Source organism: Chaetomium tenue (assembly GCF_020726465.1).
Source record: "Chaetomium tenue strain MPI-SDFR-AT-0079 chromosome Unknown F5144scaffold_5, whole genome shotgun sequence".
Classification (NCBI taxonomy): Eukaryota; Fungi; Ascomycota; class Sordariomycetes; order Sordariales; family Chaetomiaceae; genus Chaetomium; species Chaetomium tenue.
The window spans coordinates 541,881-569,524 of NW_027117333.1; the positions used below are offsets into that span (position 1 = coordinate 541,881).

General features: G+C 55.3%; 13 protein-coding genes across 13 annotated transcripts; 8 read left to right on the plus strand and 5 right to left on the minus strand.

Annotated features, from left to right (window-relative positions):
- Positions 1 to 1,068: 1,068 nt before the first annotated feature.
- Positions 1,069 to 1,590, plus strand: F5144DRAFT_493698 (uncharacterized protein; the record flags this gene model as incomplete). The annotated part of the gene is made up of 1 exon (XM_066785995.1): positions 1,069 to 1,590. The coding sequence occupies one exon, from the start codon at positions 1,069 to 1,071 to the stop codon at positions 1,588 to 1,590; it is 522 nt and encodes a 173-aa protein (XP_066640887.1).
- Positions 1,591 to 2,537: 947 nt separating this feature from the next.
- Positions 2,538 to 4,350, plus strand: F5144DRAFT_493728 (major facilitator superfamily domain-containing protein; the record flags this gene model as incomplete). The annotated part of the gene is made up of 3 exons (XM_066785997.1): positions 2,538 to 2,821; positions 2,908 to 2,990; positions 3,059 to 4,350. The coding sequence occupies 3 exons, from the start codon at positions 2,538 to 2,540 to the stop codon at positions 4,348 to 4,350; spliced, it is 1,659 nt and encodes a 552-aa protein (XP_066640888.1).
- A 102-nt stretch (positions 4,351 to 4,452) lies between these two features.
- F5144DRAFT_621667 (uncharacterized protein) lies at positions 4,453 to 5,873 on the minus strand. The gene is made up of 3 exons (XM_066792074.1): positions 5,460 to 5,873; positions 5,052 to 5,393; positions 4,453 to 4,961 (listed from the first exon to the last, which is right to left on the minus strand). Exons 1-3 carry the CDS (start codon positions 5,631 to 5,633, stop codon positions 4,947 to 4,949), a joined length of 531 nt encoding a protein of 176 aa, XP_066640889.1. The 5' UTR covers positions 5,634 to 5,873; the 3' UTR covers positions 4,453 to 4,946.
- A 49-nt stretch (positions 5,874 to 5,922) lies between these two features.
- Positions 5,923 to 7,716, plus strand: F5144DRAFT_652073 (uncharacterized protein; the record flags this gene model as incomplete). The annotated part of the gene is made up of 5 exons (XM_066793050.1): positions 5,923 to 6,192; positions 6,272 to 6,710; positions 6,743 to 6,959; positions 7,020 to 7,231; positions 7,672 to 7,716. Exons 1-5 carry the CDS (start codon positions 6,101 to 6,103, stop codon positions 7,714 to 7,716), a joined length of 1,005 nt encoding a protein of 334 aa, XP_066640890.1. The 5' UTR covers positions 5,923 to 6,100.
- Positions 7,717 to 7,983: 267 nt separating this feature from the next.
- On the plus strand, positions 7,984 to 9,895 carry F5144DRAFT_652091 (uncharacterized protein; the record flags this gene model as incomplete). The annotated part of the gene is made up of 5 exons (XM_066793051.1): positions 7,984 to 8,548; positions 8,696 to 8,868; positions 8,899 to 8,977; positions 9,107 to 9,508; positions 9,656 to 9,895. Exons 1-5 carry the CDS (start codon positions 8,117 to 8,119, stop codon positions 9,893 to 9,895), a joined length of 1,326 nt encoding a protein of 441 aa, XP_066640891.1. The 5' UTR covers positions 7,984 to 8,116.
- A 16-nt stretch (positions 9,896 to 9,911) lies between these two features.
- F5144DRAFT_273725 (putative NADH-ubiquinone oxidoreductase subunit B) lies at positions 9,912 to 10,898 on the minus strand. Its single transcript, XM_066783648.1, has 2 exons — positions 10,549 to 10,898; positions 9,912 to 10,494 (listed from the first exon to the last, which is right to left on the minus strand). Exons 1-2 carry the CDS (start codon positions 10,746 to 10,748, stop codon positions 10,044 to 10,046), a joined length of 651 nt encoding a protein of 216 aa, XP_066640892.1. The 5' UTR covers positions 10,749 to 10,898; the 3' UTR covers positions 9,912 to 10,043.
- A 196-nt stretch (positions 10,899 to 11,094) lies between these two features.
- Positions 11,095 to 13,709, plus strand: F5144DRAFT_652099 (uncharacterized protein). Its single transcript, XM_066793052.1, has 5 exons — positions 11,095 to 11,230; positions 11,313 to 11,367; positions 11,464 to 12,702; positions 12,778 to 13,070; positions 13,120 to 13,709. The coding sequence occupies exons 1-5, from the start codon at positions 11,140 to 11,142 to the stop codon at positions 13,434 to 13,436; spliced, it is 1,995 nt and encodes a 664-aa protein (XP_066640893.1). The 5' UTR covers positions 11,095 to 11,139; the 3' UTR covers positions 13,437 to 13,709.
- Positions 13,547 to 14,484, minus strand: F5144DRAFT_273735 (uncharacterized protein). The gene has a single exon (XM_066783649.1). It carries the CDS (start codon positions 14,453 to 14,455, stop codon positions 13,982 to 13,984), a length of 474 nt encoding a protein of 157 aa, XP_066640894.1. The 5' UTR covers positions 14,456 to 14,484; the 3' UTR covers positions 13,547 to 13,981.
- A 318-nt stretch (positions 14,485 to 14,802) lies between these two features.
- Positions 14,803 to 15,966, plus strand: F5144DRAFT_613373 (ankyrin repeat-containing domain protein). The gene is made up of 2 exons (XM_066791748.1): positions 14,803 to 15,702; positions 15,864 to 15,966. Exons 1-2 carry the CDS (start codon positions 15,229 to 15,231, stop codon positions 15,891 to 15,893), a joined length of 504 nt encoding a protein of 167 aa, XP_066640895.1. The 5' UTR covers positions 14,803 to 15,228; the 3' UTR covers positions 15,894 to 15,966.
- Positions 15,967 to 18,169: 2,203 nt separating this feature from the next.
- F5144DRAFT_273751 (major facilitator superfamily domain-containing protein) lies at positions 18,170 to 20,236 on the minus strand. Its single transcript, XM_066783650.1, has 3 exons — positions 19,860 to 20,236; positions 18,936 to 19,759; positions 18,170 to 18,871 (listed from the first exon to the last, which is right to left on the minus strand). The coding sequence occupies exons 1-3, from the start codon at positions 20,087 to 20,089 to the stop codon at positions 18,375 to 18,377; spliced, it is 1,551 nt and encodes a 516-aa protein (XP_066640896.1). The 5' UTR covers positions 20,090 to 20,236; the 3' UTR covers positions 18,170 to 18,374.
- A 1,413-nt stretch (positions 20,237 to 21,649) lies between these two features.
- F5144DRAFT_593709 (uncharacterized protein) lies at positions 21,650 to 23,965 on the plus strand (the record flags this gene model as incomplete). Its single annotated transcript, XM_066790493.1, has 5 exons — positions 21,650 to 22,074; positions 22,402 to 22,451; positions 22,491 to 22,987; positions 23,078 to 23,514; positions 23,779 to 23,965. 5 exons carry the CDS (start codon positions 21,650 to 21,652, stop codon positions 23,963 to 23,965), a joined length of 1,596 nt encoding a protein of 531 aa, XP_066640897.1.
- A 608-nt stretch (positions 23,966 to 24,573) lies between these two features.
- F5144DRAFT_593710 (uncharacterized protein) lies at positions 24,574 to 25,418 on the minus strand (the record flags this gene model as incomplete). Its single annotated transcript, XM_066790494.1, has 2 exons — positions 24,574 to 24,846; positions 24,915 to 25,418. 2 exons carry the CDS (start codon positions 25,416 to 25,418, stop codon positions 24,574 to 24,576), a joined length of 777 nt encoding a protein of 258 aa, XP_066640898.1.
- A 422-nt stretch (positions 25,419 to 25,840) lies between these two features.
- On the plus strand, positions 25,841 to 27,328 carry F5144DRAFT_593711 (uncharacterized protein; the record flags this gene model as incomplete). Its single annotated transcript, XM_066790495.1, has 2 exons — positions 25,841 to 27,148; positions 27,224 to 27,328. The coding sequence occupies 2 exons, from the start codon at positions 25,841 to 25,843 to the stop codon at positions 27,326 to 27,328; spliced, it is 1,413 nt and encodes a 470-aa protein (XP_066640899.1).
- Between the last annotated feature and the right edge of the window lie 316 nt (positions 27,329 to 27,644).

Sequence of the window (27,644 nt, forward strand, 5' to 3'; positions counted from 1 at the left end):
CTCCCTTAATTGGCGAATAGTTCGCTATTTGCTCATCTGCCGTTCTCTTTTCCATTTTCCAATTTATCAAGGGACGGCCGTAGGGTGACACAGCAATTGGATTCGCCAACCGGGCCGATCGTCAACCATGAAGTGAAGAAACACATTGACTGTTAAACAGAGGCCCTTCCCCCGCCGTGATCATGGTGTGTTCGGAGGACTTCGTCGACTGTTACTTTCTACTGTGCCTTCCCCTTAGGCAGTGACAAAAGGTTCAATATGGCGCCGGTATATCCTACAGATGAGAACGCATCGTTCCTTGATTGTTGGTAGGGGTTTTTCACCCGGCCCGGGAGGGCACGGTTTTCCTGTACACTAAATAGCAGAGGGTCCGGCACGCCCTAGGGCATGGCGGAGTATGAATGATATATATATATATATCCTACAGATGATCCGGCTACATTTGGCCTAGCTCCGTGGACATCCACATCAACTCGTCCACCACGCCCACCAGTATCAACATCCGCTCCTCCACCGCCTCCTCCAGCATCAACCTCAAAGCCGCCGTCCCATCGCCAAGCGTCGTCAACATCAGCGCCATCAAGTTCAGCGTCAACATCCATCCCACCACCACCTGCAGAGTCGACCCAGTCAACAACACCATCTACGACAAAAAGCACCGAAAAATCTCAGCCCGTGACATCGTTCCCGTTCCTCCCTCTCACGACAGTTTTTACGCCTCCTGCTCCCGAGCGCACTCGTCTGACTTCGGTGGAGGGGCCTCCCGACTACTTGAGATTCGCTACAGACCGAACATGCTTCCCGCCTGGATACACTTCGGGCCCTGGGGGCATCTTTTTCTCGCCGGGTATTGCATGCCCAAGCGGTTACAGGACTGCCTGCCAAGATTCACGGGGGGTGGAATCAGTTACTACGGTGACCTGGTTAGTCTCGTTCATGCAGTGCTGCTTGGCTACAGCATCTGGAGCACAGCCTATGAGAAACCGTGACTAATGCTGATTTAGTTGCCCAACCCTCGAGAATATGCCTGACATGCGCTGTGTCGAGGGCAGTAAAACTTCTGACACGATGGACTGGTTTCAATGCCGCACCACTGTGCCGGCCGGCGGGTTGAGGCTATCGCTTGTAGGGTCAAACCCGGAAACCTATACCGCATTGCAGACAGTCACCTCCCCGGAGGTGATTTACGCCTACGGCATAAGAATGGTCTACCAGGCCACTGATCTCACGACGGCGTCCCGCACGGGCGCGGCTACCAGCTCCATCATCAGCTCCGCGACCTCTCCGCCGTCTTCTGAATCTGACCCCCCCACCGGTTCGAGCCTCTCCATCGGCGCCACCGTGGCCATCTGCGTGGCGATAACCTTGGCCGTGTTGGCGGTGTCCGTCGCGGCTTTCCTTCTGTGGCAGCGGAAAAGGAGGCAGCGCAAGAGCAGAGCGGCAGCTGCGGCTTGGGAAAAGAGCCATGAGCTACCGGCAAAGCCACACGAGCGCGACCTGCCGGACTCTCCTCATGAGATGGCCAGCGATGAAGTGATGGCTGAGATGCCGGGTGCTCGACACACTGTCGAGTTACCTGCACGTGAGTAGAGGACACAGATTTCGAATCGGGGTGTGGGGGCAGAACAAATGATACTGCGATAATAAGAGACACCATCACAGCTAGGGGCTGGTCTAGCAGATGCAGGGTGGTTATAGTTTGATAGCAGAATTTTAGTTTTCAACTCGGGGACATACTGACCTCTTTCCTGTCCTACGGATTGTGCTGTCGTGCTGGATCCCTCCACCGAGACCAAATTTGGTGAAGCCGGCTTCTCTTCTCGCCTACCTAGTTGTAAATATTGAACACAACTCTGACCCCTTCCAGGGCCCACGTTGTCCTCCAGCCCCTAAGCACGTCATTCTTTCGTTCTCCATGAGCTCCACAAGACATTAATAACCATGTCGTATCAGCATACCAGTGCTTTGCTTTCAAAAAAAAAGTAGAAAAAAAAAGAAAAGAAGAACAAACGAAAAGAACAGGCAAAAGAAAGCAGAGGAAGAGAGAAAAGGAAAAAAAAGGCAAACACCTATCCACTTGTAGGCCGGTGCCTCGGCCTGAGAGAACGTCAAGACCGGCTCGTCTGTCGTTATCGCTTTGAGGTGGAGTGTTTAGACAGCGTTAAACCTAAGGAGATTGTCGAGTGGGCTGAAGCTGCGTGGGATCGTTATCGAAATGCGCGTGGGAGTCCTGTTGAAGCGTGCGATGCAATGATGGAACAATATTGCGCCACTGATAACACCCACCAGGTGCGTGGTGACTGGCCTTGCTGGCGTACCATCAAGATGGTGCAAGCCTTGGTCTTGGTGGCAACATCAACACCCCTGGTCCCGTTGTTGGTAGCGTTGAACACGCCTCCCCACACATCGATAGGGCGCCGTATAAGAGGCCAAAGCTGCAATGCCACCTCCGCGGAGATGCAATTACTGTCTCAGATCCAGCCCAGGTGTCCTGCACATCCTAACCACTCCCGCTCCCGCTCCCAGATCCCCGGGACATGGCAGTCACCACCAAGGAGGACGAGTCCTCCAATCAGGCCTCAAGCCGCAAAGAAGGCTCCCCGCCCCGAGAGTCCATTTCTCAGGAGAGCCTTACCGATTCCGAAGGTTATGGGTCATCTGCCGAGCACGTTTTCTCGGATCCTACCGTGGCCTCTCACTGGCGGGATGTCTTCGAGAAGGCCGGGTACGAGAACCGGCACCGTTTTGACCCGTCATTCACATGGTCTGCCGAAGAAGAACGGAAATTGCTCCGCAAAATCGATTTGAGAATCATGCTCTGGTGCGTACCGCAGTCTCTGTGTTCCTAAAGCAGTTGGGAATTTCGAGGCGAGGTGGAAACTGACAGTTGATGATGCAAACCAACAGGGCTTGGATCATGTTTTGTGCATTGGATCTCCACCGACGAAACATTAACAGGGCCATTTCGGACAACATGCTGCCGGAAATCGGTATGGTACCATCTTATCGTATCTAAAGTTCGAGGAGCCAACCCCTGACTAACTTCTGCGGCGTGTAGGTATGAACACCAACGACTTCAACTACGGTCAAACCATCTTCCTCGCGTCATTCCTCGCGGCCGAGCTCCCGAGCGGCTTGATCAGCAAGAAGTTGGGCGCTGATCGCTGGATCCCCTTCATCATGACGGCCTGGTCCATCACGGGCGGCTCGCAGGCCTTCTTGAGCAACAAAGCGGGTTACTACGCTATCAAAGCCCTCTTGGGTCTCCTAATGGGCGGCTTTATCCCCGACATCGTCTTGTGGTTGACGTACTTCTACAAATCGGGCGAGTTGCCCACGCGGCTTGCATGGTTCTGGACCGCCCTGAGCACCGTCAACATTGTGGGCTCTTTGCTTGCCGCCGGCATTCTTCAGATGCGCGGAGTCAGGGGGTGGTCCGGATGGCAGTGGCTCTTCCTAATCGAGGGCATCATCACGCTCATTGCCGGCCTCTTTTCCTGGGTACTCATGCCCCCCGGCCCATGCCAGACTCGAAGCTGGTTCCGGGGCAAGGATGGGTGGTTCACAGACCGAGAGGAGTCTATCATGGTCAACCGGCTGCTCCGCGACGACCCCAGCAAGGGCGACATGAACAACCGGCAGGCTGTCGGCCCCTCCCTTCTGTGGAAGGCAATCAAGGACTGGGAGCTGGCGCCAGTGTACCTAATCGGCCTCACCGCATACATCCCACCATCCCCACCAGGCACCTACCTCTCCTACATCCTCCGGCAGCTCGGCTTCTCCGTATTCCAGGCCAACCTCCTCGCCATCCCGTCGCAGTTCCTCTTCGCCGTCAACCTGCTCATCATCACCTGGGTCTCCAAACGACTCGGCGAGCGCGCCATTGTCTCGTCGTCGTCCAACATCTGGATCTTCCCGTGGCTGCTCGCGCTCGTCCTGCTGCCGGCCACCGCGTCGCCCTGGACACGCTACGCGCTACTGACCGGCCTGCTGTCGTACCCGTACTGCCACGCCATCCTGGTGGCGTGGAACGCGCGCAACAGCAACGCCGTCCGCACCCGCGCGGTGTCGGCGGCGCTGTACAACATGACTGTGCAGAGCGGCAATATCATTGCGAGTAACATCTACCGCGACGATGATCAGCCGCTGTATCGTCGCGGTAATAAGATCCTGTTGGGCTTGGTGTGTTTTAATATTGTGTTGTTTTATCTTGTCAAGGTGTTTTATGTCTGGAGAAATCGGGTCCGGGACAGAAAGTGGAATGCCATGTTGCCGCAGGAACAGGAAGACTACGCCGTGAACACCAAGGATGAGGGTCTGAAGAGGTTGGACTTCCGTTTTGCTCATTAGAAGACGGGGGTCGGTTCCGAGGCAGGGAGCGTGATGGGATGGGTGCTGTCGACTACGAGAGAGGCAAGGTACATGTAATGATGGGAGTATCGAATTCCTATAGTCGATTCTGTATCGGTAGCTCACTTGCCAACCCCGTTAGGTTTAATACTGCCTAGTCAAGTACTCCACCTCGTAGCATTAACGGCGGCAAGCTAGGTAGTCTTCACTCAGGCGGAGATGCCAGCATAAAAGTTAACGATCGTCTTGATATTACCTCTTCTTTCCCTCTTCCCCGTCTTTTTCTTTTGGCTGTTTCCATAGACAAAAGAATTAAAAGCAGAAAAAAGAGAAAGAAGAATATCTAAGGAACAGAAAAAGCAAAAACATTAAGGGGCTAATATGATAGGGTGAATGTGCTAAGGGGTTTATTTTAGAGAAGGAGAACCATGTGCTTAGGGACTACCACTGTAGGTAGTTGCCGTCTTGATGCATGTCATCGCAGGTCTTGTCGACAATGCGGGATGTCGAGCGCGAGGAAGGTAGTATGGTGGGACGAGAGCATCGAAGTTCTCTGTCGAATCTGTTGGCCGGGCCCAAGCTACCTAGGTACCTACCTAGGTGGTACGCATCTATGCATGTTTGTAAATCACTTAGTTGCTAAAGCGTTTATGAGAACTGCGTGCAAACCGAAACGACTCAATCCCCCAAGCTCGACTCACTTCAGATCTCCGATAGGGATCCACTGATGTTCCTAGCACGTCACTACCTCCAAACGGAGCCGGAACCGGAGCCGGAGCCGGACTCGCCCTCGTAGCCGGAGTGAACCCTGCCCCCAGCCGGACAACCGAACTCCCGACCAACTCCGCGGGCCCGGCCAGCTCCGCGCGCTCACGCACACCATCCAAGCGGCCCTCAAACTCCCTATGCTTCCACCACGTCCTAATCACCACCGACCTCTCCGCCTCCCCGCCCTCCGCCCTCGACGCCTCCCACAGCGGCGAGTTCGCCAGCCAGTCGCGCGCGCCGCGCTTGCTGTCGAAGACGAGCGCCAGCGCGCCGCCCTCGCCCGCGCTGGTGGAGAGGCCGACGTGCATGCGGTCGACGGTCTTGGGCAGCTTCAGGCTCACGGTGTGGCCGTTGTCGAGGCGCGCCCGGCGGTCGGCGTGGTAGGGGCGGCTTTCGACGTGCGCTAGGTAGGAGCTGGCCCAGGCGGCGTGCGGGAAGATGATGGTCAGGATGCGGTCGAAGTCGATGTCGATTTTGAGGTGGTGGCTTTGTTGGAGGCAGGAGGGGGTGGACATCGTGGATTTTAAGGGGGGGGTTAAGTTCAGGTGATGGTGGTTTTGAGGCGTGGGTTTGGTCGAGTTAGTTCCGCTGAGCCTGGGGGTGTTGAATGCCTGGTCAATGACTGGGATATTATAACTTTATATGAAGAGGTATTGAACTATCAGGCTCGGTACATCACCGTACATGTAATATATTCGGTCGTATGCTGCGCCACTTTATTGCTTAGGGCTGAGATGTCCGTCATCGGATCAGCTTGTGTACAGCCAGCCGCACTGTTCAGTGAGTTCACTCCCCGCCTTTTCAAGCTACTTTTATGCTTCGTTTACCTCACCTGTCCTCTCAGCAGCACCAATCGTAGCATCGCGACTATCCCCATTTCCCGCGCTATTGTAGTTGTTGTTTCATAACTATTAACGTATGTATCGCGCCAAGTGTTCAAAAAGACGAACAGCTTTTTTCTGCCATTGCTCTTTTGCTCCAGATGTCACAAATGCCGTCTCAAAGCCCCGACCCAGACCTAGGAAGGGGCCTTACGGAAGGAAACGCTGAATCATCACTAGTTGTTGAAGGCGCGTGAAATCTACTTTGCATCATGTCTACATGAAAAGCATAAATATGCTAACAAATATCATCTAATTCCAGCCGTGACTAGCAACAAAGGGGGCACGAGCTCAGAACCGCCAGAAAAGTGGCCGCCGCTCGGAACATGCGCAACTCCCTCAACCTTAAAGCCAGGGATACACATTCCTCTTCCATCTCCACACCCTACCGGTGGAAGATCAGCAAGTCCCTCTCCACCTCCAGATCAGGCTCCTCACCACCGCAAAAGACCTCGAGGTTTCACACCCCGTCCAACGAGACCCGTGCGCAGGTCAAGACAAGCATCGAGCACGTCGAGCTCACGCGCCTCGAGCTACGCATCCGGTTCGCCCCGTCGTCGGTCCCCCAGCTTGACGAACCGCCCTGCAAAAGGCCGCGCCATCCCACCTGACGGCCCACCCCCGTCAGAGAAGCCCCCTGCAGCAGCAGGCAGCGGCTATGGCTCGGTAACCCTGCATCCTCGCGATGCGGAGAACCAAGTGAGATGGGCGGTGGAACACCACCACGGGGCCTAGTTCATGAGATTGTGGGCGCAAGAAGGCAGTCGAAGCACAAGCTGAAAAGGTTGCTCGGGATCACAGAGCCGGCTCCTCCTGGGCAGAGGATATTCCGCGTTAGCTTTGCGGAAATGCAGAGATTGAAGCTGCGGAAGTTGCAAGTCAAGTTGGTGGATCATGCTATTGATATGTTCGTGTCGAAACAGGAATCGGTTGGGTGGGAAAAGAATCTGGAAAAGTACAGTGAGCGTTGCCAAAGAAGTCTCCTCTTAAAGCCGGGCGGAACTAACAGAGTGGTAATAGCGCAAGCATTGAAGGACTACGATTACATGTTGGAGACTAGCAAGTTGCCGCAGGACTACTTCTACGCCACCGGAGAGCGCGCCGCCGACCGGTACGTTATCAGGCGGCTGGCCGGTGACCTTGACGGCCTCGGAGACCAGACCAACAAAGTCGCGCCCGTCGAGCTGTGGGACGACGAAAACATGACGATTGGGGGAACGCGCAACAGGAACGTCAGGAAAACACGCATGAAGGCATTCTGGGACCGCTTGTCACTGGCCACTATTGGGGGCTCCCTGCTCGTGGGACCGATGTGGTTGATGATGCTGCGTGATGATCTCTACACCAGACTCATTACTACGACTATTTGTGTCGCCTTCCTTGCATTTTGGCCTCTTGGCGGCTGGACAAGTCAGACCAGGTATTGCAGGCAACCGCGGCGTATGCTGCTGTACTTGTGGTATTTGTTGGATTGACAAACTCGAGTTCATAGGGACCTAAGAATGTCTGTTGAGCTGTCTCTGTGCTTGTGTGATTCATGCGTGAGGAGTGTGGAGTGGCAAGGGTTAGACGATGGGATTGCAGATGGGAATTTTCTCTTTTTATAAACTGTCCAGAATTCCCTTCATTGCTGGCTAGCTACCTACTATAATACATGAACTGTATTTCCTAGTACCTAGTTGTGCCCGCCTTCTGGGAATGGACCGCGGCTGGATGATCCCGCATAGGGCTGACCAGCTCAGTCGCATCCCACTTGCATTTACCTGGCTCACCGTAGACCCCATGTTGGTTGGGTGTGCCGTAACCATCAATCATTTGTGCAAGAATCCAAGGTTATCCAGGACCGAGCGAATCATAGGTTTCGATGTCAACCCGGATTCTGAGCAACCTTCCCGACTTGAGAAGGGATTTCTCTTTTTGCCTGAATCCTTCGTCCTGAGTCCTGCATAATGCTGATCCGAATTGGGAGTAGGAGCTGGAATCACTAAACCGGGCATATATCTACCGCCCAGCCATGAGCGCCGAGCCATGAGAGGCAACTCCATCAATCTTTCACGAGCCAGAGGCCCGCTGCCTGCTCTCGGCTGCTTCACAAAACGCCAGTTCAACTCTCCAACATGGCGCCAACACTTTTACCCTTGCTCCTCGCCGCCCTAACCGCTACCACCTGCGGCCTCACCACCTCCCTGCCACGCATCAAAGTAACCCTCACCCCCCAATTCTCCGCCCCCAACACCACCACCACCACCACCACCATCACCACCATCACCGCCCTCGACATCACCCTCCACCTCTCCCACCTCCCCCAACCCAACACCACCACCTCCCCAGCCCCTCCATCCCACTACCCTCTCCTTCAACTCGACCTCAACCACGGCCTAACCCCCACCCAACAATACAACGACACCTCCCTCATCGCCACCGACGCCCTCGGCCCCCTCCCCCTCACCCACACCGACACCAACGCCACCGACGCCCAACGCACCTGGTTCACCTCACGCCACCCGCACGGCCCTGTCGTGATGCAGTTCCGCGCCGTGCCGCGCGTGGTGGACAAGGCCACGCCGTCGGGGCCGAGGGTTGATCTGCGGGCGGATGAGAGCGGTGGGGGCGTGGTGGGGATGGGGACGGGGTTTTTGCCGCTTCCAGTAGCCGGGGTTGGAGGGGGGGATGGGGAGTGGGAGGTGGTGGTGGAGTGGATGGTGCCGGAGGGGGTGCGGGTGGCGAGTTCGTTGGGGGATCGGGTGAGGGAGACGGCGGTGGGTTTGCCCGGGCGGGTGCTCGCGAAGGCGTATTTTGCGGTGGGGGCGTTGCGGCGGTGGCCGGGGTGGGAGGTGGAAGTGGTGGAGGGGGAAAGGCCGTTTTATGTGTATTGGTTGGGGGAGCTGCCGTATGATAGTGAGCGGATGGCGGGGATTGCGAAGGATATGCATGGTGCGATTGCGTCGTTCTTTGGGGATGTGGATACGCCGTTCCGTGTGTTCTGGCGGCGCGCGTTGGCGGGCTATGGGGGTGCCGGGGGGTACAACTCGTTTTTGTTGGAGTTTTCGGATGGCACGGCAGAGGAGCAGAGCGAGGAGGCTGCCACCTTCCTGCTGTCCCATGAGGGTATCCACGAGTATGCGCTGATGTCGCCCTCGCGGCAGTATGATATGTGGTACCGCGAGGGTGTGGCGCAGTTCTACGCCGTCGTGGCCCCGTTCGCTGCGGGTGCCGTTGACAAGAGCTACCTCATCCGGTGGCTCAACAACAATGCCCAAAGCTATTACACTAGTGGCATGGCTGGCAAGACGTGGCAGTCCATCATCGAAAACTACTGGACTAGCACCCAGAACGTCAAGGCCCCGTACGGCACCGGTTTTGTGTATCTCGCCCAGGTCCAAGGCTTGATCGCGAAAGCGACCAATGGCACCAAGGACCTCGATGATCTGACCCTGGAGCTCTATCGGCGGTTCGTCGCACACGAAAAGGTGCAGACAGGCGAGTTTCTTGAGGTGTTAAGCGGGCTGGTTGGGAGCGAAGCTGCTGAGGCAAGCCTCTCCGCCATGCTAAACGGAACGTTTATCGTGCCGGATGCTGATGGCTTCGCCAAGTTTGGACTAAAGATGGTGAGAAAAGATGTAGAGCTGTTTGAACTGGGCTTCCGTTCTTCACAGGGGAAAGTGGCCAGCTTCACATCAAACAGGACAAGGGCCGAGGAAGCTGGCCTGCGCGTGGGTGATGAGGTGGTCCGTATGTGGGGTGAATGGGGTGCCAGTGACTCGCTCGACAACATGATGCGGGTGGTTGTTCGCCGGGATGGAAGCGAGGTCAATGTGGACTACTGGCCAAGAAGTTACGAAACGGTCGAGAACTGGGTGTGGGAGGAGGATGATACTGTGGTGAACCAATCCTGAGCCGTGGTTGTTTTGAACTGGATTTGCGGTTTTGATACAAATGTCGTGCTAATACAACACTCATCCTTCGGTCCTCCCTTCACATCCGGATCCTTTAAGAATACGCCGTAACCAACTCCTTCTAATCTAGCCTGCCGGGAACGTTTCCTCACTTCCGGTACCACATCCTTGTGACCTTCGTCCGGCGCATCTTCTTTTGCAACTGGAAGATGCCGTATTGCAACGCCTCAGCTGTAGGCGGGCACCCAGGTACATAGATATCCACGGGTACGATACGATCAACACCCCTAACAACCGAATAGCTGTAGTGATAGTAGCCACCCCCGTTGGCACAACTCCCCATGCTGATGACCCATCTGGGCTCGGGCATCTGGTCGTAGACTTGGCGCAGCGCCGGCGCCATCTTGTTAGTTAGCGTGCCGGCTACAATCATGACGTCCGACTGGCGCGGACTGGCACGGAAGATAATCCCTTGCCGATCGTTGTCATAACGCGGCATGGAAAGATGCATCATTTCGATGGCGCAGCAGGCAAGACCGAAGGACATGGGCCAGAGGGAGCCTTGCCGAGCCCAGTTGATAAGACCGTCCAGTGTTGATCTACAAGGTATCACGTAAGTGAGAGTCGAGGACAGAGGAATCTTGCTCACTCACAAGGCATATTCCGTCACAGAGTTTGGTCTTTTCTCGGTGGACACAGCTAGTGTCGGTCGTACAGGAGGCGGAATGCGAGGTTGCCGGGCAGGTGAAGTCTGCTCGGTGTTGTATCGTTTGCCTGGGGCGATGGGAAGAGCTGGTAGTAATCCGGTACGAGGCAGTGATGCCGTGTACTTGATGAGTGTATGTGGACGCATGGCGTGAGTCTAGACGTCCTTGGTCGAGTATGGTATTATGGTAGTACTATCTCCCCTGGAATAAACAAAATAGAACAGAAGAAAACGGACCTCGCGTCCAAATAATACATATGGCGGCTCATTCCACCATAGAGACCTGGAAAAGGGAGCATCGTAACCGTGTGCTGACCTCGACTTTGGACTGTATAATGCTTGCTATTTTGGTAGACAAAGACAGTGCGCGGGCGCGAGCACCCCTGACTTACACGGGCCCGTGTCTCCCCGAGCCAAGCCGTTGTGGGTTTATTCCGACCCATAAAAGCCAAATCCTATCGGCTTTCGCCCACTTCTCGGCATCAACCCACACCCCCCAAGCCCCCCAACTGCACTTTGTGTGTGCTTCACAATCAAAATGCCGCCGTTCCGGCCCACTGGGTTCGCTTGTACCACGTGCGGTAGGGAATACCAGCACAGTAGCCATCTACGCAGGCACGAAGCAACCCGTAAGTCTATCCACTCAGAAAGACACCCTTCCGGTACCTGTCGGATGTTGCCGCCCTTGACACGGCTGACAAGATTGGTTAGACTCGGGGTCTGAGGAGTTCAAGTGCCAGTACTGCGGCAAAACGTTTGGCAGGAGGTATAGTTCTTATTTTCCCATTCCAACTTCTCCACTCTGCCGACGAGTAGTTCACGGTCTTCCCTCCCACTGGGTAGCCCGCTAACACCCGAGCAGGGATGTGTGGCGAAAACATTACCAGACTTGCCCGAACAACAAGAATCACGATGGACCGCCCCCGGCCAAGCGAGGCAAGAGAGCTAAAGCGTGCGATGCTTGCTTCCGCAGCAAGCTCGCCTGTGACGGGAGTACACCGTGTGCTCGTTGCCACTCTCGTGGAATGACCTGCGTCTACACAAGGGTCCACGGCGCCATAGCCAACTCTACCACCGACCCAGCAGCAGCTGCTCCGAGTGCCAGCACTGTAGTAAAGTCACCCGCCTCCTCGCAGGACTACAGCACCAAGATCCCCGTAGCCTTCCTCCTCAGTCTCACAAACCCCAAAGCCGGCTCCATGCTCGAAGCCTTCCTCGGAGAGCCGAGCCGCGGCGACGAGCTCCCCAGCGCCGAGCTCCAACCAGACATCCCCCTCCACCCCGACCCTTACCAAAGCACCGCCATCAGTGACGGCTTCTTCCTCACCTGGCTCTTCGACCAGCCGCACCCGGACGCCATCACCAGCAACACCGCGCTCCCCCCGGACCACCCATCCCCCACCACCCCCCCATCACCGCCACCCCCCGGAATCGACCCCACCCTCCAGCCCCTCCTCACCGAGATCCAAACCCTGCACCACACCCTCACCACCACCCCGACCACCACCAACCCCCCCTACAACGGCACCTACGACGCCGCCCTCGCCACCCAGGTCTTCACGCGCGCCCACCGCGACGCCTTCGTGCCCACCTACTTCCGCTACACGCACCGCCACCTGCCGCTCGTGCACCGCCCGAGCTTTGACGCCGAGACGTCGCCGGCGGCGTTGCGGCTGGCCGTGTTTGTGTGTGGGGCGCTGTATGCGCCGCCGAGGGATTGTGTGCTAGCGGTGAGGGGTTTTTTTGCGGTGGTGGAGGAGTGGGTGTTTCGGAGGTTGGAGGGGTTGGTGGAGGGGGTGGAAGGGGGGGTGAGGAGTGTTGGGGCGGGGGAGGGGGAGGGGGATGAGGATGGTGGTATTGGTGTTGGGGGGGATGGAGAGAGGGAGATGGAATTGTATGGCACCTTTCAGGCCGCGCTGCTGATCCATGGTGCGCAGTTCATCATGAATAATCCAGCGTTGAGGAGCAGGGCGTGGGCGACCAGAAGGCCGGCGCTGGTGGTGGCGGCTAGGAGGCTTGGGTTGACGAGGGCCCGGCATGCGTGCCATGGTGAGGGGGAAGTGGATTGGGGACGGTGGGTGAGGGAGGAGACAAGGATTAGGTGTGTTGGTTGTTTTTGTTTTGTCTTTTTGCGTCTTCCCTTCCCCACCCCGAGTAACTGTGCTAACAACGGAAGAATCGTTACTTGGACCTTCATAGGCGACTGGCAACAGGGTGGAGTGACCCACCAGCCCGGGCTGGCGACAATCCACGAGATGACGGGTGACCTGCCCTCGCTGCCGGATCTGTGGGAGGCCAATAACGCTACCGAGTTTGAGGCGGTCATAGCTGCCAACGGACCAGGCTGCTGGCGGCGAACGGCATCACTCCGCGACTGCGCTGATGCCTTAATGGCTGAGTCCTGGTCCGGCGCCAAGGACTTCCCCCTGAAGCACGTCTCTTTATTAGACCTCTACTTTTTGGTCACAGGTACGGCTCCCCTCTCCGTCGTTCCCTCCCCACTAGCTTAGACTAGGAGCGATCCAAGTCATGATCGCCATCTCGCGCCTCGTTTCAGTTCTCCAGACGACGATACCAGCCATCCAACGCGCGACAGATCGGTGGCAGGAACTCTGGCAGGAATCTGTGAGTCGCCTTGACGACGAAGAGCTGCGGACTAGCGGTCTTGTCAGGCACTGCGGCGAGTACTGCTGGCTTGCAAGGGCGCTGTTGCAGCACGCTCGGGAGGGAAAGGACAGGACATCACCGTATTACCAGCGGATAGGGCACGAGACGCCAAAGGAGCTTCACGACTTGCTACGGGAGCTGCGAGACTATGTCGTTAGGCAAGAATAAACACTACCTACCTACCTACCTGTCGCAGGGTCCATGGCCGATGGCTCGTGCATACGCGTCTAAATTAAGGTTGGTGGCGAAGCCAGGTGAATAACAAGTCGAATCAACTTGGTACATGTATGTTGGCCCCCAATTCTAGAATGACAACTTGTAGCCGTTTGTTCCAACCGTCTTGAATCAGTGTCACAGAAATGAAGGCTTGAAGAAATGAACAGACGATCGATGTACCTAGGGCACCAGGCAATGTAAAAGATACACTGTAACAAGGTAGGCAATAAAGGCTCGAGACAGCGGACCCGCACTGTATCAGATGATATCGATCGGGTCAATGTTTATAAAGTAGGTAGGCACCTGTTCATAGAACAGTAGACTCTTCCTAAACAGCAAGATACGAAAGTGATGGGGCGGCGTCGTTGGGTAAACAATATATAATATCGCCTGCCTACCAACCTGGATAGGCAATCAACTGTGTTCCCATCATCCCCAACATCTCCATAGCTCGCCTATAAGCCCTTCATCCTCCACTCATCGAAAAGCTACTCGCTTCAACCGAGCCATCGAGTAGACGACGATATACAATGGATAACACACAGCAGCGCCTGGAACTTGCTAAAAATAACAAGCAGGCTCTCCGTGAATTGTCCAGCGACGCCGCAGAGTTTATGGAAAACTGGGAAGAAGCACTGGACAGGGACGCGCACAGAGTGTATGACGTGGAGAAGATAAAAAATGGCGAAGAGGAGGCGTACTATGACGAGTTTGGGCGCAACGACGTGACCATCGCCTGGGTCAAGAGGACGCTGGATCGAGTGCGAGAGAGGCTTAGCGAGTTGGAGGTAGAGAGGGCAAAGTGGAGGGCCCAAGGAAAACCCGGTATGCACCTCTACCGCGAGGCACTGGAGACGAAGAATCCGACAACGGATTAAACCGAAACAAAGAGGTCCATTATTGAGGTCTTCATTGCCAGCTTCTGAATCAAGAAGATAACGAAGGGTTGCTAGCAGCCGCCAATGCCTCATGTATTATCTCCTGCTTTTCTGACATACACAGCCCCCGCTTTCTCCTTTAACCATATCTTAGTGTCATGAAATCGGCCACGAGACGGGCCGAGCGGGGCGCAGCGGGGCTGCGCCAGCCAATCATTTACAACGACCCAGGAGGTAGATAATGGTAGACGGGCTATCATGGGCTACCAGGTAGATCATGGTAGACGGGCTACCTTAGACTATCAGCATGCAACATGCAAACTCAGATAGTATATAGTCATTCGTGCTGGAGAGCTCTGGGAGTTCTCCAGTTAGCAATCACAACTACAGTTCGCTACAAGCTCGCAAGCCTACTGTTGAGACAAGTCTATTGTTGTGCACCCTTTGGCTGCACCGAACCTAAGCATCCTTTGCAGAGATTACCTTCACCGAATCTGAACCCTAACAGGATAGGATCCTGGAGTAGGTTCGTCACACTTAGGCTTAACAATATCTACGTACCTAACTATCCATTTTCGACTCCCCTTCAATATCGTGATAAATATGTTTTTTTAGTCCAATATAATAATAACCATTATTACCTAGCCCCGTCCCATCACCCCCTAGTACCCAAGGGGCATCAACGCCGACAGTCATTCGGCCGCACGGCGATTACTCGACCGTTAACAGGGTTGCATCAAAGGACCCAGTCACAAAGAGACCTCGATAGAGCCACAAGATGGTGGACGATGGGACGGATGCTTTAGTCAGCCAAAAGAGGCAAAGAGGGGGTAAACAAGCTGCAGAAGTCAGTAGACATTGGTGCGATGGCCCTAAAAGAGTCGGATAACTCAGGATCGAGTCCTGAAACTTGGGGAGCTTGGATAGATCTGTTGCTTGAAGACAGGGGCGGCTGGGTGTCGCTGCTATTTGCGGCGGGGAAGGGGTATAAGGAGGTTGTGCGGTACCTCCTCGACAAAGGTGCGGCCGTCGACGTGGCGGATGGTAATGGCCAGACATCGTTGTCGCTGGCTGCCTTGGCTGGGCATGAGGCAGTCGTAAAGCAGCTCCTCGATAAGGGTGCTGCTGTTGATGTGGCGGATGTTCGTGGCCAGACACCCCTATTGCATGCTGCTAGCAAGGCAGTTGTGCAACAGCTCCTCAACAACGGCGCGGATATGGAGAAGGCGGATCTTGAGGGCCTGACACCTCTACATGAAAAAGACTTTTGCAACCTGGCACTAGATTTCCTACATTTTACAAAGAAATTGAAAATGATGTTGGGAGATGACGTAGATAACGTACCTATACTTCACCACCATTGAAGAAAGGAGACGGGACCTAACAATCCAACGCAAAGCCAAGACTCTCGCCTGGGCTGTAGGGGAATTACAAGCATGGAAAGATCGGGGCGATAAGTTGTTGGTAGCGATGAAACAGTGGATGGATGCCGACGAAATAGCCGAGCGAGAGCGCCGTCGTCGCCTGGTAGCTGATTTCGTGTGCAAGTATGGATTGACAACCGATTAAACCGAGAGGGACATTACTGAACGGCTCCTTCTCAGGACCTTTCGAGACAGGACCTGGATAACAGTTGACAACGGCCGGCAACCCCTCGTATATAATCTCTCACCCGCTGAGACGGGCCCCTCTTTCATTTTCACCAAAATCATACCATACCTTATCTATACCTAGTAAGTATCCGTTTTTTAGTCCCTACCATGATCGTCATATATATGTTTTATTACTCACATATGATAGGCAATTGCACGGCTATTGGAATCATTTATTGCTCAATCATAATCCCACTCAGTATACAACTTTCCCTTTTTTGCTTCATCGGGGGCAAGTACATACCTATAGAAGAAGGATTCTTTTATTTCCGACATTTTTATCACTCGTTACAATACTACCTGGGTACATGTAGGTGGCGAATGTAATTCATGCGTGCCGGCAACATATAATTAGGGTTTTAAACCATTTCCTGGCTATCTCCCCAGCGATGGCGAGTTCTGGAGTAACGTTACTTTCTATAAGAAGCTGTGGTAAGTCTTCAACGTTCCGAGAACGACGATTCCCTTGGTCGACTGAAGGGTATTGTTATACAGACGGCTTTTCCGGTCCTGCCCGTTGGTAGCAAGAAGCGTGAATTTGACCGCCATAACGGGAATATTCCATTTTGGTGATGGAAGTGTAAAGAGAAGGATGAAGAGAAGTTTCCCTTAATATTATACAAGCACGGCGATAGATCTACCGAGGAAACTTCTAATTACCGAGGACAGGAGCACATCATGCTTCTATCACACTTTTAGCAGCTTCTAACAATGGGAAATGTAAAAGGGTAGAACGTGCTCTTTAGGTACCTATTCAACAAAAAGGTAAAACTGGTAAATATTATCATAAAGGAGAAACCCCTTTCCAGCATACCAAGTTGATCAGAGCCTACCAAGGCCTCAATTTGTTACAACGTGCTCTATTACAAATAGGATCAAGACTCAATATCGGCGTACCAGAATCCAGAGGAGCTGCTAGAGGATGGGTTTAATTCCGCTTTATAACTCGTCGAGCTTATCATTGGATCTTCAGCCAATGTGTCAATACTATTTGCTGAATCATCGGACCCCTTTTTGGATAGAACGGCCGGGCCTCGTCGCCTCACGAACAGGTAGGTCCGGGGCGAACTGCTACCTACCTAAGTAATCAACAAAGGTTAACAGAACGAGAAGAAAGGGATAATATAGGCAGTTCAAGCCCAAACGAGCAGCGCAATATTATATATATTATTCATACTCCGCTATGCCCTAGGGCGTGCCGGACCCTCTGCTATTTAGTGTACAGGAAAACCGTGCCCTCCCGGGCCGGGTGAAAAACCCCTACCAACAATCAAGGAACGATGCGTTCTGGTGAGTCTACGTATACAAAGAGAGGAGGCCTCCTGGCCTCCGAACGGGGGCGCTTCAAGCCGCCGTTTCCAGCTCGAGCCTCCTGGCCAAGCTGTACATCGGCAGCCTCCCCGAGTCCATCAGCCAGTCGAGGATCCTCCTCGCAAGCCGTGCAGTCGTGGGATTGATACCGTGTAGAACTGAGTAAAAGTCCCGTCGTGTCCGAATTCCAGTTCTCTCCCATATATTCTCCTTAGATCCCCCAATACCAGTGAATATGTTTATAAAACACCAAAGCTCGTATCGAAGGGGTAGTTGTTGGATAAACCCTATATAAACTCGCCTACCAAGTCACCATTAAAGGTCCTCGCCAATCCCTCCCTCGTCCACCTTGTTTCGTCACAAAACTACTCCCTTCAACCGACCCATCGAGTAGACAACAACATCCAATGGATGACACAAAGCAGCATTTGGATGTCGGCGAGCGACTTGGCAAGGCTTTCCGCGACTTGGCGGACGACTTGAAAGATTTTGCGGCGACTGCCAAGGATTTCGAGACTTTCGAAATGATACTGGGAGAAGAATAAGACATACATCTCACCACTGAACAAAAGAGACTCGACAAAGGACTTCAAGTCAACAACATGAGTCTCACCGAGGTGGAAGAGGAGGTACAGTCGTTGAAAGAGAGGGTGGACAAGCTGGTTGTAGCGATGAAGGAGAGGTTAGATGCAGCCAAAGGACCCAAGCAAAAGCGCTTGTGCCGCCTAGAAGCTGGTGTTAGACGCACCTCAAAGCGAGAAAAGGATTAAACTGAAAATAGGTCGTTACTAAACGGCTCCTTATCGGGACCTTTTGAGGCAAGGAGGATAACGGTTGACAACGGCCGGGAACGCCTCGTATATGATCTCTCACCCCCAAGATAGACCCCTATTTTCTTTCCATCCCCAGCATATCTATACCCAATAACCGTCCATTTTCTGCTCCCGTCATTATCGTGATAAATATCGTTTTGAGCCCCATAATATCATAAGAACCCTCATTACCCAGCCCCGTCCCATTACCCCCCACCCATCATGACTTCACACACCTCACTCATCCCGACTATACCTCGAACCCCTCCTCCAACGCTCCCCATATCTCAACATCACCACAGGAATCGGCGCCAACAGCAAGCTCAGCCCCGCCAGGACCGAAAACCCCCAGCCAAACCCCCAGCGCTCCACCAGCGGCGCGGACGCCAGCGGCAGGAACGTGCTCATCAGACAGCGCGTGACGATGATGCCCGTCATGGCGGACGCGGAGAACAGGCCGAAGGCGTCGACGACGTAGGCCATGACGGGGATGGTGGCGAGCATGAGGGCCGTGCCCATGGCGCACACGCAAAAGAGCAGCAGCACGAGCGGCAGCCGGAAGTGCGCCGCCCACCCGTAGGCTGCGACTGTGATGGGGAGCGCGAACCCGCCGATGATGGCGAGTGGGAGCCGGAACTCGGGCTTGCCGACGCCTTTGTGGGTGAAGCGCATGCGCACGTAGATGCGGTCGAGTGTGCGGTTGCAGATGATTACGCTGATGGTGGAGCCGATGGCTGTGGGGGGTTGGGTTAGTAGTTGTTGAGATGTTCGTCGGGGGTGTGATGGGGAGGGGCTTACAGAAGATGGTGAAGCAGGAGCCCACGGCTACGGGCGACAGCCTGTAGAGGTCGATCAAAATATCCGAAAAGGTGGTGCTGTAGATGTAAAAGAAGGCAAAGACGACCGAGTTGAACAAGCTCATGACCATGAGGACCCCACTACCGCATAGCACAATAGCCGGGCGCAGAATCGCATCCCGCAGCTTCTTCCACTCGGAGAACCCCGCGGTGCTGAGCCTCTCCGCCTCGTCAAACGCCGTCTTGAACGTCTTGCCCGACGCCTCAGGATGGCGCGCCATCTTCTTAACCCGCTTCCGAAGAATCGCAACCTTGTACGTCTCACGGAAACAACACAAAAACATCACCTCACACCCCGCCGCCAACACCACCGCCATCCACACCACCGTCCTCCACCCATACAAATCCGCCACCGCGCTCCCAATCATCGGCCCAAACGCCCCCCCAACCAACGGCGCCAAAAACAACAAACTCAACGCCCCGCCCCGCTCCTCACTCGGAAACATATCCCCCACAATCGCCGGGTTAAGCACATTCCCGGCCACCGCCAACCCATTCAGCATGCGGGCGACCACAAACTGCGGCACGCTCTCGGCGGTGGCCGCCAGCACGCCCGCCGCGATGAAGAGCAGGTTGGCCACGTTCATGACGGGGTAGCGGCCGACCATCTCGGAGAGCGGCGCGATCAGCAGCGGGCCGGCGGCCTCGCCGAGCTCCCAGATGGTGACGAGCAGCACGCTGGCGGATTTGGAGGGGTTGGGCGAGGCGGAGAGGTCCCGCACGATCTCGGAGGCGAGGGGGACCACGCCGATGCAGGTCATTGTGCTGTGTGGGGGGTTAATAAGGGGTGTGTAAACAGCTTGGGGGGAAAAGGGGGAAAGGGGGTGGTTTGAGAAGGATATCCAAGTTAAAAGGGGGAACGTACACAGTAAAAGCCGTAAAGGCCAGTATGCCCACAATGACCCATCGGTAGGAAGCGGGCCAGTCCAGCGGGTTCTCTGCATCACCGTCGGGGTCGAAGTCGACGATGGTGGTCTGGGCGATGTCGGAGCCATCTTGTTGCAATGGCGGGGCAACAGGGTTGGTGTAGACTTGCTGCCCCTCGTTGGTGACGCTTCGCAGCAGCGGCTGGGTTTCGTCCGTTCCGACCGTCATTCCCTTTTTTGGGGGTGGATGTTTCTTCACCGGCTTACCCACGGCTCCAGCCTCCAACTTACGTGCAAGAAGGTAAAAGAGATAACTTGTTGTGTGGATGGGATGGGATGAAAGAGCGAGGGGGCTTGAAGATTTTGTATTTATGCTGACTGTGCAAGCGCTGCGGTGTGCAGTCGGCCAAAAAAACTCCGTGGTGCGGTTGCAAGGAGCTGCTGCCGTGCGTTGCTAGCTCCGGGCTTGTGGTCTTGGCTCGGGATCGTAATCGGATGATTTCAAAAGTTTAAACACTGTATTTATGATCACCGTAGCAGGTTACATTTGGCCGCTGATACGGTTGTTTAGCGCTGTGTCCCACTGTAATTGCGTTAGATCGATTCCTCAACCATCACTACGTACTGTGAGATGGACTGTGTGGTGAAGCGGGGTCTCATTCGGGACGGCCATCCGACCGCCACTGCAGCAGCCGATCCCCGCTTCGTGTCAAAACCCTGCAGGCGCTTGTTCTGGCGTGCGCATCAACAATTGACATCCGCGCCCTTCGGATAACAACGGCATTCATATCGAAACCAGCGGGAAATATGGTGAAATTGTGGCAAATGTGGTATTGAGGGTAGCAATTATCAATCTTTTCCCTTCCTTTTCCGCCACTCGCGGTTATTTTTGCTCCTAAGAGTTTTCTGTCGGCTTAAAAAGTCCAAAGCCAGTTGCTGGCCAGAGGAGGTGGTGGGAGTGGGGTGTATGCACACTCGTTCTCCGTTTTGGGTCCGATACAGTGGCATGAGAAAGAAGCCCGCACCTTCTAACAACGGAGACCGAACCTGCCTGCTCTTATTAGGTGGATGGAGACGTGTCTCTATCTGGTGATTTAGGTAGGTCATTTGTTTTAGGGCAGGTTGATAACTCGGCGAAGCTTGAGACCCTAACTTCTTATCATCACCAAGGTATGTCTTCCTCGCTCTTTTTCTCAACGCCATCGTCGTCTGGTGTGATTCTAACACCACCGGTTGTGACACAAGTGCGATGACACAAAGCGACTTTCCCAGCGAGCCAAACGCATTTGCGGACCTGCTCCAGCGGTGGTTTGGGTACCTAGGTAGCTAAGGTACCTAGTTAAAAGGATAAATAATGCCACTTTCCTCACCACGGCCCCTGAATTCGACGGCTTCCGTGCTACGCCGACAACCGCTTTGGCGTCATGCATCTCTCCATTTCCGAGCGCTTCCCGAGCGACTCGCTGCTTAAAAATACAAGCTACGGACGTATTGTCGAAAGGCAAGGCGGCTGAGATGTGCGCTTTAAACAACGGACGTAACGCTGTGCCACACTCTCAGCAGAGAGCCTTACAGGCCAAGGCAGACACCAGACGCAGCCGACACGCAGGACGAGAACTTTGTGGCACCTTATACCCGACCAAGATGAGGGATCGGGCCGAACATGAGCAGTTGGGGCCATGCCGCGCTGTTGTGACGGGAACTGCACGGCAGCACACCCAGTTCAAAAACCCCGCTCTCTTGAACCGATTCACCCCTTTCACTCTCCCTCACCTTCACCGACGGAACCATGGCTGAGGATCCAACCCCCCACCGGACCATCCCAAACGACTACACTTCCTATCACCCCCTCCGTTCGGAGCACCACGAGATCCGGCTCCTCCGTGTTCTCCCAGGCGGCGACGATGATGGGCTCGCGGTGACCTTGGTGCGGAGCAACCGTTCCAACCACCCCGAATATCGCGCACTATCGTATTGCTGGGGGAGTCTCGACGATCTCGCACCCGTCACCGTCGTGTTTGAAGACGACCGCGAGGTGGATTCTTCGAGCATCCTTGATGTCGACGAGCCCTGCGGCGTCGTGGGGACTCGCGCTGTCGCCTTTCAGATCACCACCAACCTGCACGATGCACTAACCTCGTTCCGCCGCACCCGGGAGCACGGTTACCTCTGGGTTGATATGCTCTGCATCAACCAGGGCGACATTGATGAGCGGTCGGGACAGGTCCGCTTCATGAAATTCATTTTTGGATCGGCCGCGTCGGTTGTTGTCTGGCTGGGGGCCGATCCGGAGCTGCAAAAAAGCGTATTCAGCCCAGAGAACTACGAGATCGCGCTGACGAACCTGTTGCTAGAGGAGGGGGGATGGCCTTCCCAACAGCAATTCATGTGGTTCTTGGCCACGAAGGAGCAGTGGTCACCACCGCAAGGGCAGATTCATGCATTCGCCGCCCTCTTAGCGGAAGCCCAGCCAGTATTCGACAAATACCCCATCGCCCACTCGGTGAAAGTACAAGTAGATATAGGCTGGCCGGGAGACAGCTGGCCGATAGACAGCTGGCCGGGAGAAAACTGGCCAGAATCTTTCTTTGGTAAAGACAGGCTCTGACGGTTCTATGACTTCCTCTCAGACCCGAGACTACACGTCAGTGTCGAGGACGCACCTTCTGGTTTCGATCATGCTCTTCACACCTACCGCTCCCGTATCGCAACGTCTAGTTCCGAGGTATGGGATTGGTTCACATCCGTTTTGACGCGCGGGAAGTGGATGGTAGCAGCCCTGCCTCGTGGCATGTTCCGCCGAATGGCAGCCATAGCCAAAACACCATGGTTCCGACGCGTATGGGTCATCCAGGAAGTAGCTGCCGCGAACCGGGTCCGTGTTCGGGTGGCCGACACTGAGGGAAGCTGGGAAATCCTACGCTGTCTCAGAAACTTTGTCGCCGAACTCTTCGCTCGGATCGTGGCGGAAGAGCCCACGGCGCTTGGGAGTCTCGACTTTTGCGGTCACGACCTCTTCCCTGCGCTCTGGCAGGATCTGGTCAGTTGGCGGGATTCGAATACTATGACGATTGTGAAACTCCTCGACGCCCTGCGTAAGTTTTTCGCGACGGACCCACGGGATCTAGTCATCTCGCTGGCCGGTATTGCGACAGACCTCCAACCCGGGTTATTCAAACCCGACTATAGGACGCCCGTCGGCGAAACCTACGCCAAGTTCACGTCATCTGTCATACGCTCGACCAGAAAGCTGGACATTCTTTCCGTGGCCAAGTTCGATACCCGGCCCGAAAGACCTGCCGAGCTACCCAGCTGGACTCCGGATTTTAGCTACTGCCCCTCCAAGGACTGGAATCCAGTATATGAAAGGGGTCGATGGGATCAGCCGTTTGGGCGTACGCTGGTCCGTATGAAGGACACGAATAACTGGAAAAACCTTCAGGTCGCGGGCGTTTGCGAGGCAAGGGTGGCAACGATTATAGATGCACAGGTCGTCGACGACTTTTTGAGAGGCAGGAATGGCAAAGGACTCGATTCCATGAAGCTTCGCGATGTACCGCTCCAAACCCTTTGGGCTTGCCTGAACCAAGTTTACGCCAAAACGTTCCCAGCCCGGGGCGGGAATCACGAGCCAGCCCGCCCCTCGAGCCCGACGTTAACGCAATTTTGCGAGGCTTTGATCCCTTCGCCCGACAAGTCCCAACTCCGAAACGAGGTGGCCCAAGAACTGCGGCAGAATAAGCATGAACAGACGGAGCTTATTCCTTGGGGCCACTCCAAAATGGAGATGATATTTGCGTTAAACGGCATGTCTTTCTTCTTTACCGACGACGGTAACCTTGGGCTTTGCTCCCAGGGGACGCAGTGTGGAGACTTGGTTGTGGCACTTTATGGCCTGTTCCACCTTGTGGTGCTCAGGGCGCTGGAAGGGAGAGCGCTCCAAGGGACCCGGTATCAGTTCGTTGGGAGATGTCGGGTCGGTGGGGCGGTGTGCGACGAGATTATGAGGCTTTCTAACGATGGAGATGGTGGCTCGGCGAACACGGCTGAAGCAGGCGTGCTCAGGAATAGGGCACTGAAATCGGAGTTCTTCTATCTCGAATAATGATGTATGTAAGGAAAGGATCTGCATATGGCCATTTGACTGTAACCATGTTATTGTTCGGACTTATACGGGCTCATACACCTATTGTGGTATCTCCCTCATACTTGACAAGTTCCTGCGCAGGTGCGTATGAAGGAGCTCATACGGCACATCACCCTCCCGGCAAACCTCGCCACACCCCCCAGGGTCTCCATGCTATCATCATGGGCGTCGTTATGGAGAGGACGCCGTAAGTGGCGGCCGCCAATAAATAAACTTCTACTAGTCGGGCCTCTCTAACACGAGTAAGCCGCGTATATCGAGGGCCAAATTATCAAGGGGTCTTATTCCAAATTCTACCACTGACTACCACCTACTCGCAACTACCTAATTTCGTTCCAGTCATCCCGCCGAGCATACAACGTCAACTGAAACCTTTCAACTGCTCCTAAAGACCCACCACCCCGATCCGCAAGAAATGGTACTCCTCTTTCAATCTCTTGCCAACCTCGCCATTCTTCACCTCGTCAATATCCCACCAAACCGGGATGAATCTGCCATGAAGGAAGCGGGCTTCTGCGCTCGCGCAGTACACCGCAAACTGGCCGGCCAGGTTCTCTGCCAGCACGTCAGCACACCGCACACCGCACACCAGGCACCACATTGGTGAACTCACCATCGTCCCAGTCCATATGGTCCTCGCTAAAGCCAACAGTGCGAGCTGCCGGGGTCAAGACGCCGCCCGGGTGGAAGTTGATGACCTGCATGTCTTTCGGGTCGGCGTCGTCGGCGATCAGCTGCATCAGCAGCGAGCCCGAGTTCTTGGTTAGGCCGTAGATGGGGTGGCCGTTGCGATCCGTGATGAAGTTGTGGATGCTGCTGGTCGAGACGTTGACGAGGAACTGATTGGTGTTAGCCGGGTCTTGCTTGTCAGGATGCCCTAGGAGGGCCCGGATGGATATTGGCTTGCCTTCCCCTCCTGCTTGCCCTGCTTGCTGAAACGCTGGGAGTAGTCCAGCAGTCCGCGAACGTTGGTCTCGAACGACTTCCAGGTCCCCTCCAGCTTCGTCTGCACGAGCGGGCCCCCCTCGCTCACGGTCATGGCATTGAGAACAAGGACATCGACCTCAATCCCCTGCTTGGCAAAGCCATCCCACAGCCTCTCAGTGGCTTGCAGATCGGAGAGATCAGCCACGAAGCTGCTGACGGTGGTGCCGGCGTTGGCCTCGGCTTGGAGCTCGGACACGGCGCTGGCGAGGGCAGACTCGCGCCGGCCGGTGAGGATGACGTGCGAAGAGGAGGCTTGCACGAAGGCGCGGGCGATGGCAAAACCAATTCCGGCCGAGCCTCCGACAATAACCACGGTTCTGCCGGCCTGGCTGAGTTCGGGGCGGAGGGGCGAGATGGTTGGGTAGGGCTTCTTGTGAGTGGCCTTGATGTAAGGGACGTCCAACGTGATGCTGCTGCGGGCCATTGTGTTCGTGGATTGAGATTTGACTCGTGAGTTGTGGTGTGAGACTTGTTGATTGGGTTGTGAACTTGTAAGTGTTTGGGGTTTGGTTGTTGAGAAAGGATGGGCAGAAACAAAGCAGGTGAAGCTTCCTTTATATCAAAACTATCACGTCCATCTCCACCTACCCTTCTCCCGCCGCCACAGAGCTTACATTTGTCACATTAGCGGAACGAGTCCATAAAGTTATCCTGCGGCCGCAACTTTCCCTTCTTGGACGATCTCCAGCAGCTTGGCTGTCTGTCGTCCGTAGGCTAACCGAAAAGGGGGCTGTGGTGGGTGGATATTGCCCAAATGGGAAGATTTCACCCGCTGGGTCTTAATAATCCCATCGACAACGCCAGGCTGCCTTCAATCCATCTTTGACATCCTTTCGATACCGCAACATGGGCGTCACAAGAAAAAGAATACCAAACACAACCTCATTCCCCACGCGTATCCGGCGGCAATGCAGGACATGCGTCCAATGTGCCAAGGCGAAGCGGAAATGCGACCAGACAGAACCCGCCTGCTCGCGCTGCCGCGGGAAAGGGGTTGACTGCAACTATCCGCCGCAACGCAACGACCTCATTCCTCTCGGGGAGCATGAGTCGATGCTTGAGATGGTTGATATTCTCCCAGAAAGGGGGGAAAACTGTGCTTTTTCTGCAGTTACGCCTGTGTCGAGGACGCTGTCACCCAGTCACCCCACTGAGATCACCGTATCCCATCCGGGCACAGACACCGTAAACTACGGCTGGTTTCTCACCCCGGAGTCTTGGACACGGCAATACGGGCTAAGCGAACCCCAACCCGACTTGACGGCCAGCCAAAGATCACTGCCACACTTCATCAACAAGCTGAAAGCGTGGATGGCCGCTTGGGTAGCGGACGGACATTGCCCCATCCTCCACCAACAGCTTTACCAGGATGGGATGCCGGAGTGCGTTGAAGACGCCTACACGGCTCTTGCCGCCTACAACTTAGCCTCGCCCAGCGGCAAACCGACAGCCCTACAAATTGTCCAAAACCGCCTCGATAAGCTGCTATCCCAGTATCCCCAACCCGACCCCAGCACCCTCGACGGCATCTCCCCAGCCTGCCTACTCGACACGCCCACTCACCTCGCGCGCACGCAGGCACTCTTCACTTACCAGCTAATCACCCTCTTTGACGGCGACATCCGCGCACGCGTCGAAGCCGAGCGCCACGCCACCACCCTCATCCTCTGGTGCCGCCAGCTGCTCGAGAGCGCCCAGCTCGACTGCGCAGCCGCCACCATGCTCTCCCCCACCACCCCGAACCCCACGACCCTCCCCCCAAACACAGACGAAACCCTCTCCCTCACCCCACCCCTCCCCTCTCGCCCCAACCCAATCACCACAACCATCCCCCCTTCCACCTCCACTCCCCCGAGTCCCCTCACATTACCACCCGCGCCCCCACCATCACTCTTACCCCCATCCTCACTCCTACCCGACCCCTCAACCCTCTTCCAAACCTGGATCCCCTCCGAATCCGCCCGGCGCATCTACCTCGCCGCAACCTGCATGCTCGCCGTGTATGACACGCTGCGCAACGGCTGGGCGTCGTGTCCTGGCGGCGTGGCATTCACGGCGCAGCGGGGGTTGTGGGAGGCGCGCTCGGGGGGGGAGTGGATGGGTGTTTTGACTGAGATGAGGATGAGGGGGGAGGGGGGAGGGGGTGGGGATGGGGTGAGTGGGAGTGGGGGGGAGGGAAAGGGGCGGTGGGTGATGTTGCAGAGTTTGGAGGTGTGGCGGATTTTGGAGGGTGGGAGGCCGGGGGAGGTGGATGAGTTTGCTGTGGGGTTGTTGGAGATTACTTGTGGCGTGGAGCATGTGGAGAGTTGGTGTTTTGAGAGAGGGGGTGGTTAGGAACTTCGGAAGGGGATGGTAAGATTTGATTCACGGAGAAAGGGGGGTATGGAGTTGATGGTGTTGAGGTGGTATTTATGGCTGGCTGGGAGATATCTCCCTTCACATCATAAGGGGGGCCATTACTGTGATATAAACCTTCCTGGTTAAAACCAACCGTGGCCACCTGTCTATTCTGGTATGGGATATAGCGCTTACACCAGTAGGTACCTAGCCGGATGCTTAGTCAATCCCCGAGCCGAAGCACTGAGCACTTGTTGCAAGCAGTGAGATTTAGGTCCCTGTTAGTTCCCATACCAGGATTAGACGGGTACGC

What these genes read in the sequence shown, in the direction of transcription:
- F5144DRAFT_273735 (XM_066783649.1), bottom strand. Translation starts at nt 14,455, where the DNA reads ATGAGGCATTGGCGGCTGCTAGCAACCCTTCGTTATCTTCTTGATTCA.
- F5144DRAFT_273751 (XM_066783650.1), bottom strand. Translation starts at nt 20,089, where the DNA reads ATGACGGTCGGAACGGACGAAACCCAGCCGCTGCTGCGAAGCGTCACC. An exon ending in GCCTTTACGGCTTTTACTGT is followed by an intron (nt 19,760 to 19,859) that starts GTACGTTCCCCC and finishes CCCCCCACACAG; the next exon opens with CACAATGACCTGCATCGGCG. An exon ending in CTCCTGCTTCACCATCTTCT is followed by an intron (nt 18,872 to 18,935) that starts GTAAGCCCCTCC and finishes AACCCCCCACAG; the next exon opens with CCATCGGCTCCACCATCAGC.
- F5144DRAFT_652099 (XM_066793052.1), top strand. Translation starts at nt 11,140, where the DNA reads ATGCCGCCGTTCCGGCCCACTGGGTTCGCTTGTACCACGTGCGGTAGG. An exon ending in ACGCAGGCACGAAGCAACCC is followed by an intron (nt 11,231 to 11,312) that starts GTAAGTCTATCC and finishes AAGATTGGTTAG; the next exon opens with ACTCGGGGTCTGAGGAGTTC. An exon ending in CCTCTACTTTTTGGTCACAG is followed by an intron (nt 13,071 to 13,119) that starts GTACGGCTCCCC and finishes TTAGACTAGGAG; the next exon opens with CGATCCAAGTCATGATCGCC.
- F5144DRAFT_273725 (XM_066783648.1), bottom strand. Translation starts at nt 10,748, where the DNA reads ATGCGTCCACATACACTCATCAAGTACACGGCATCACTGCCTCGTACC. An exon ending in TCTGTGACGGAATATGCCTT is followed by an intron (nt 10,495 to 10,548) that starts GTGAGTGAGCAA and finishes GATACCTTGTAG; the next exon opens with ATCAACACTGGACGGTCTTA.
- F5144DRAFT_613373 (XM_066791748.1), top strand. Translation starts at nt 15,229, where the DNA reads ATGGCCCTAAAAGAGTCGGATAACTCAGGATCGAGTCCTGAAACTTGG. An exon ending in TGGGAGATGACGTAGATAAC is followed by an intron (nt 15,703 to 15,863) that starts GTACCTATACTT and finishes CCGACGAAATAG; the next exon opens with CCGAGCGAGAGCGCCGTCGT.
- F5144DRAFT_621667 (XM_066792074.1), bottom strand. Translation starts at nt 5,633, where the DNA reads ATGTCCACCCCCTCCTGCCTCCAACAAAGCCACCACCTCAAAATCGAC. An exon ending in GCCTCGACAACGGCCACACC is followed by an intron (nt 5,394 to 5,459) that starts GTGAGCCTGAAG and finishes AGCGCGGGCGAG; the next exon opens with GGCGGCGCGCTGGCGCTCGT.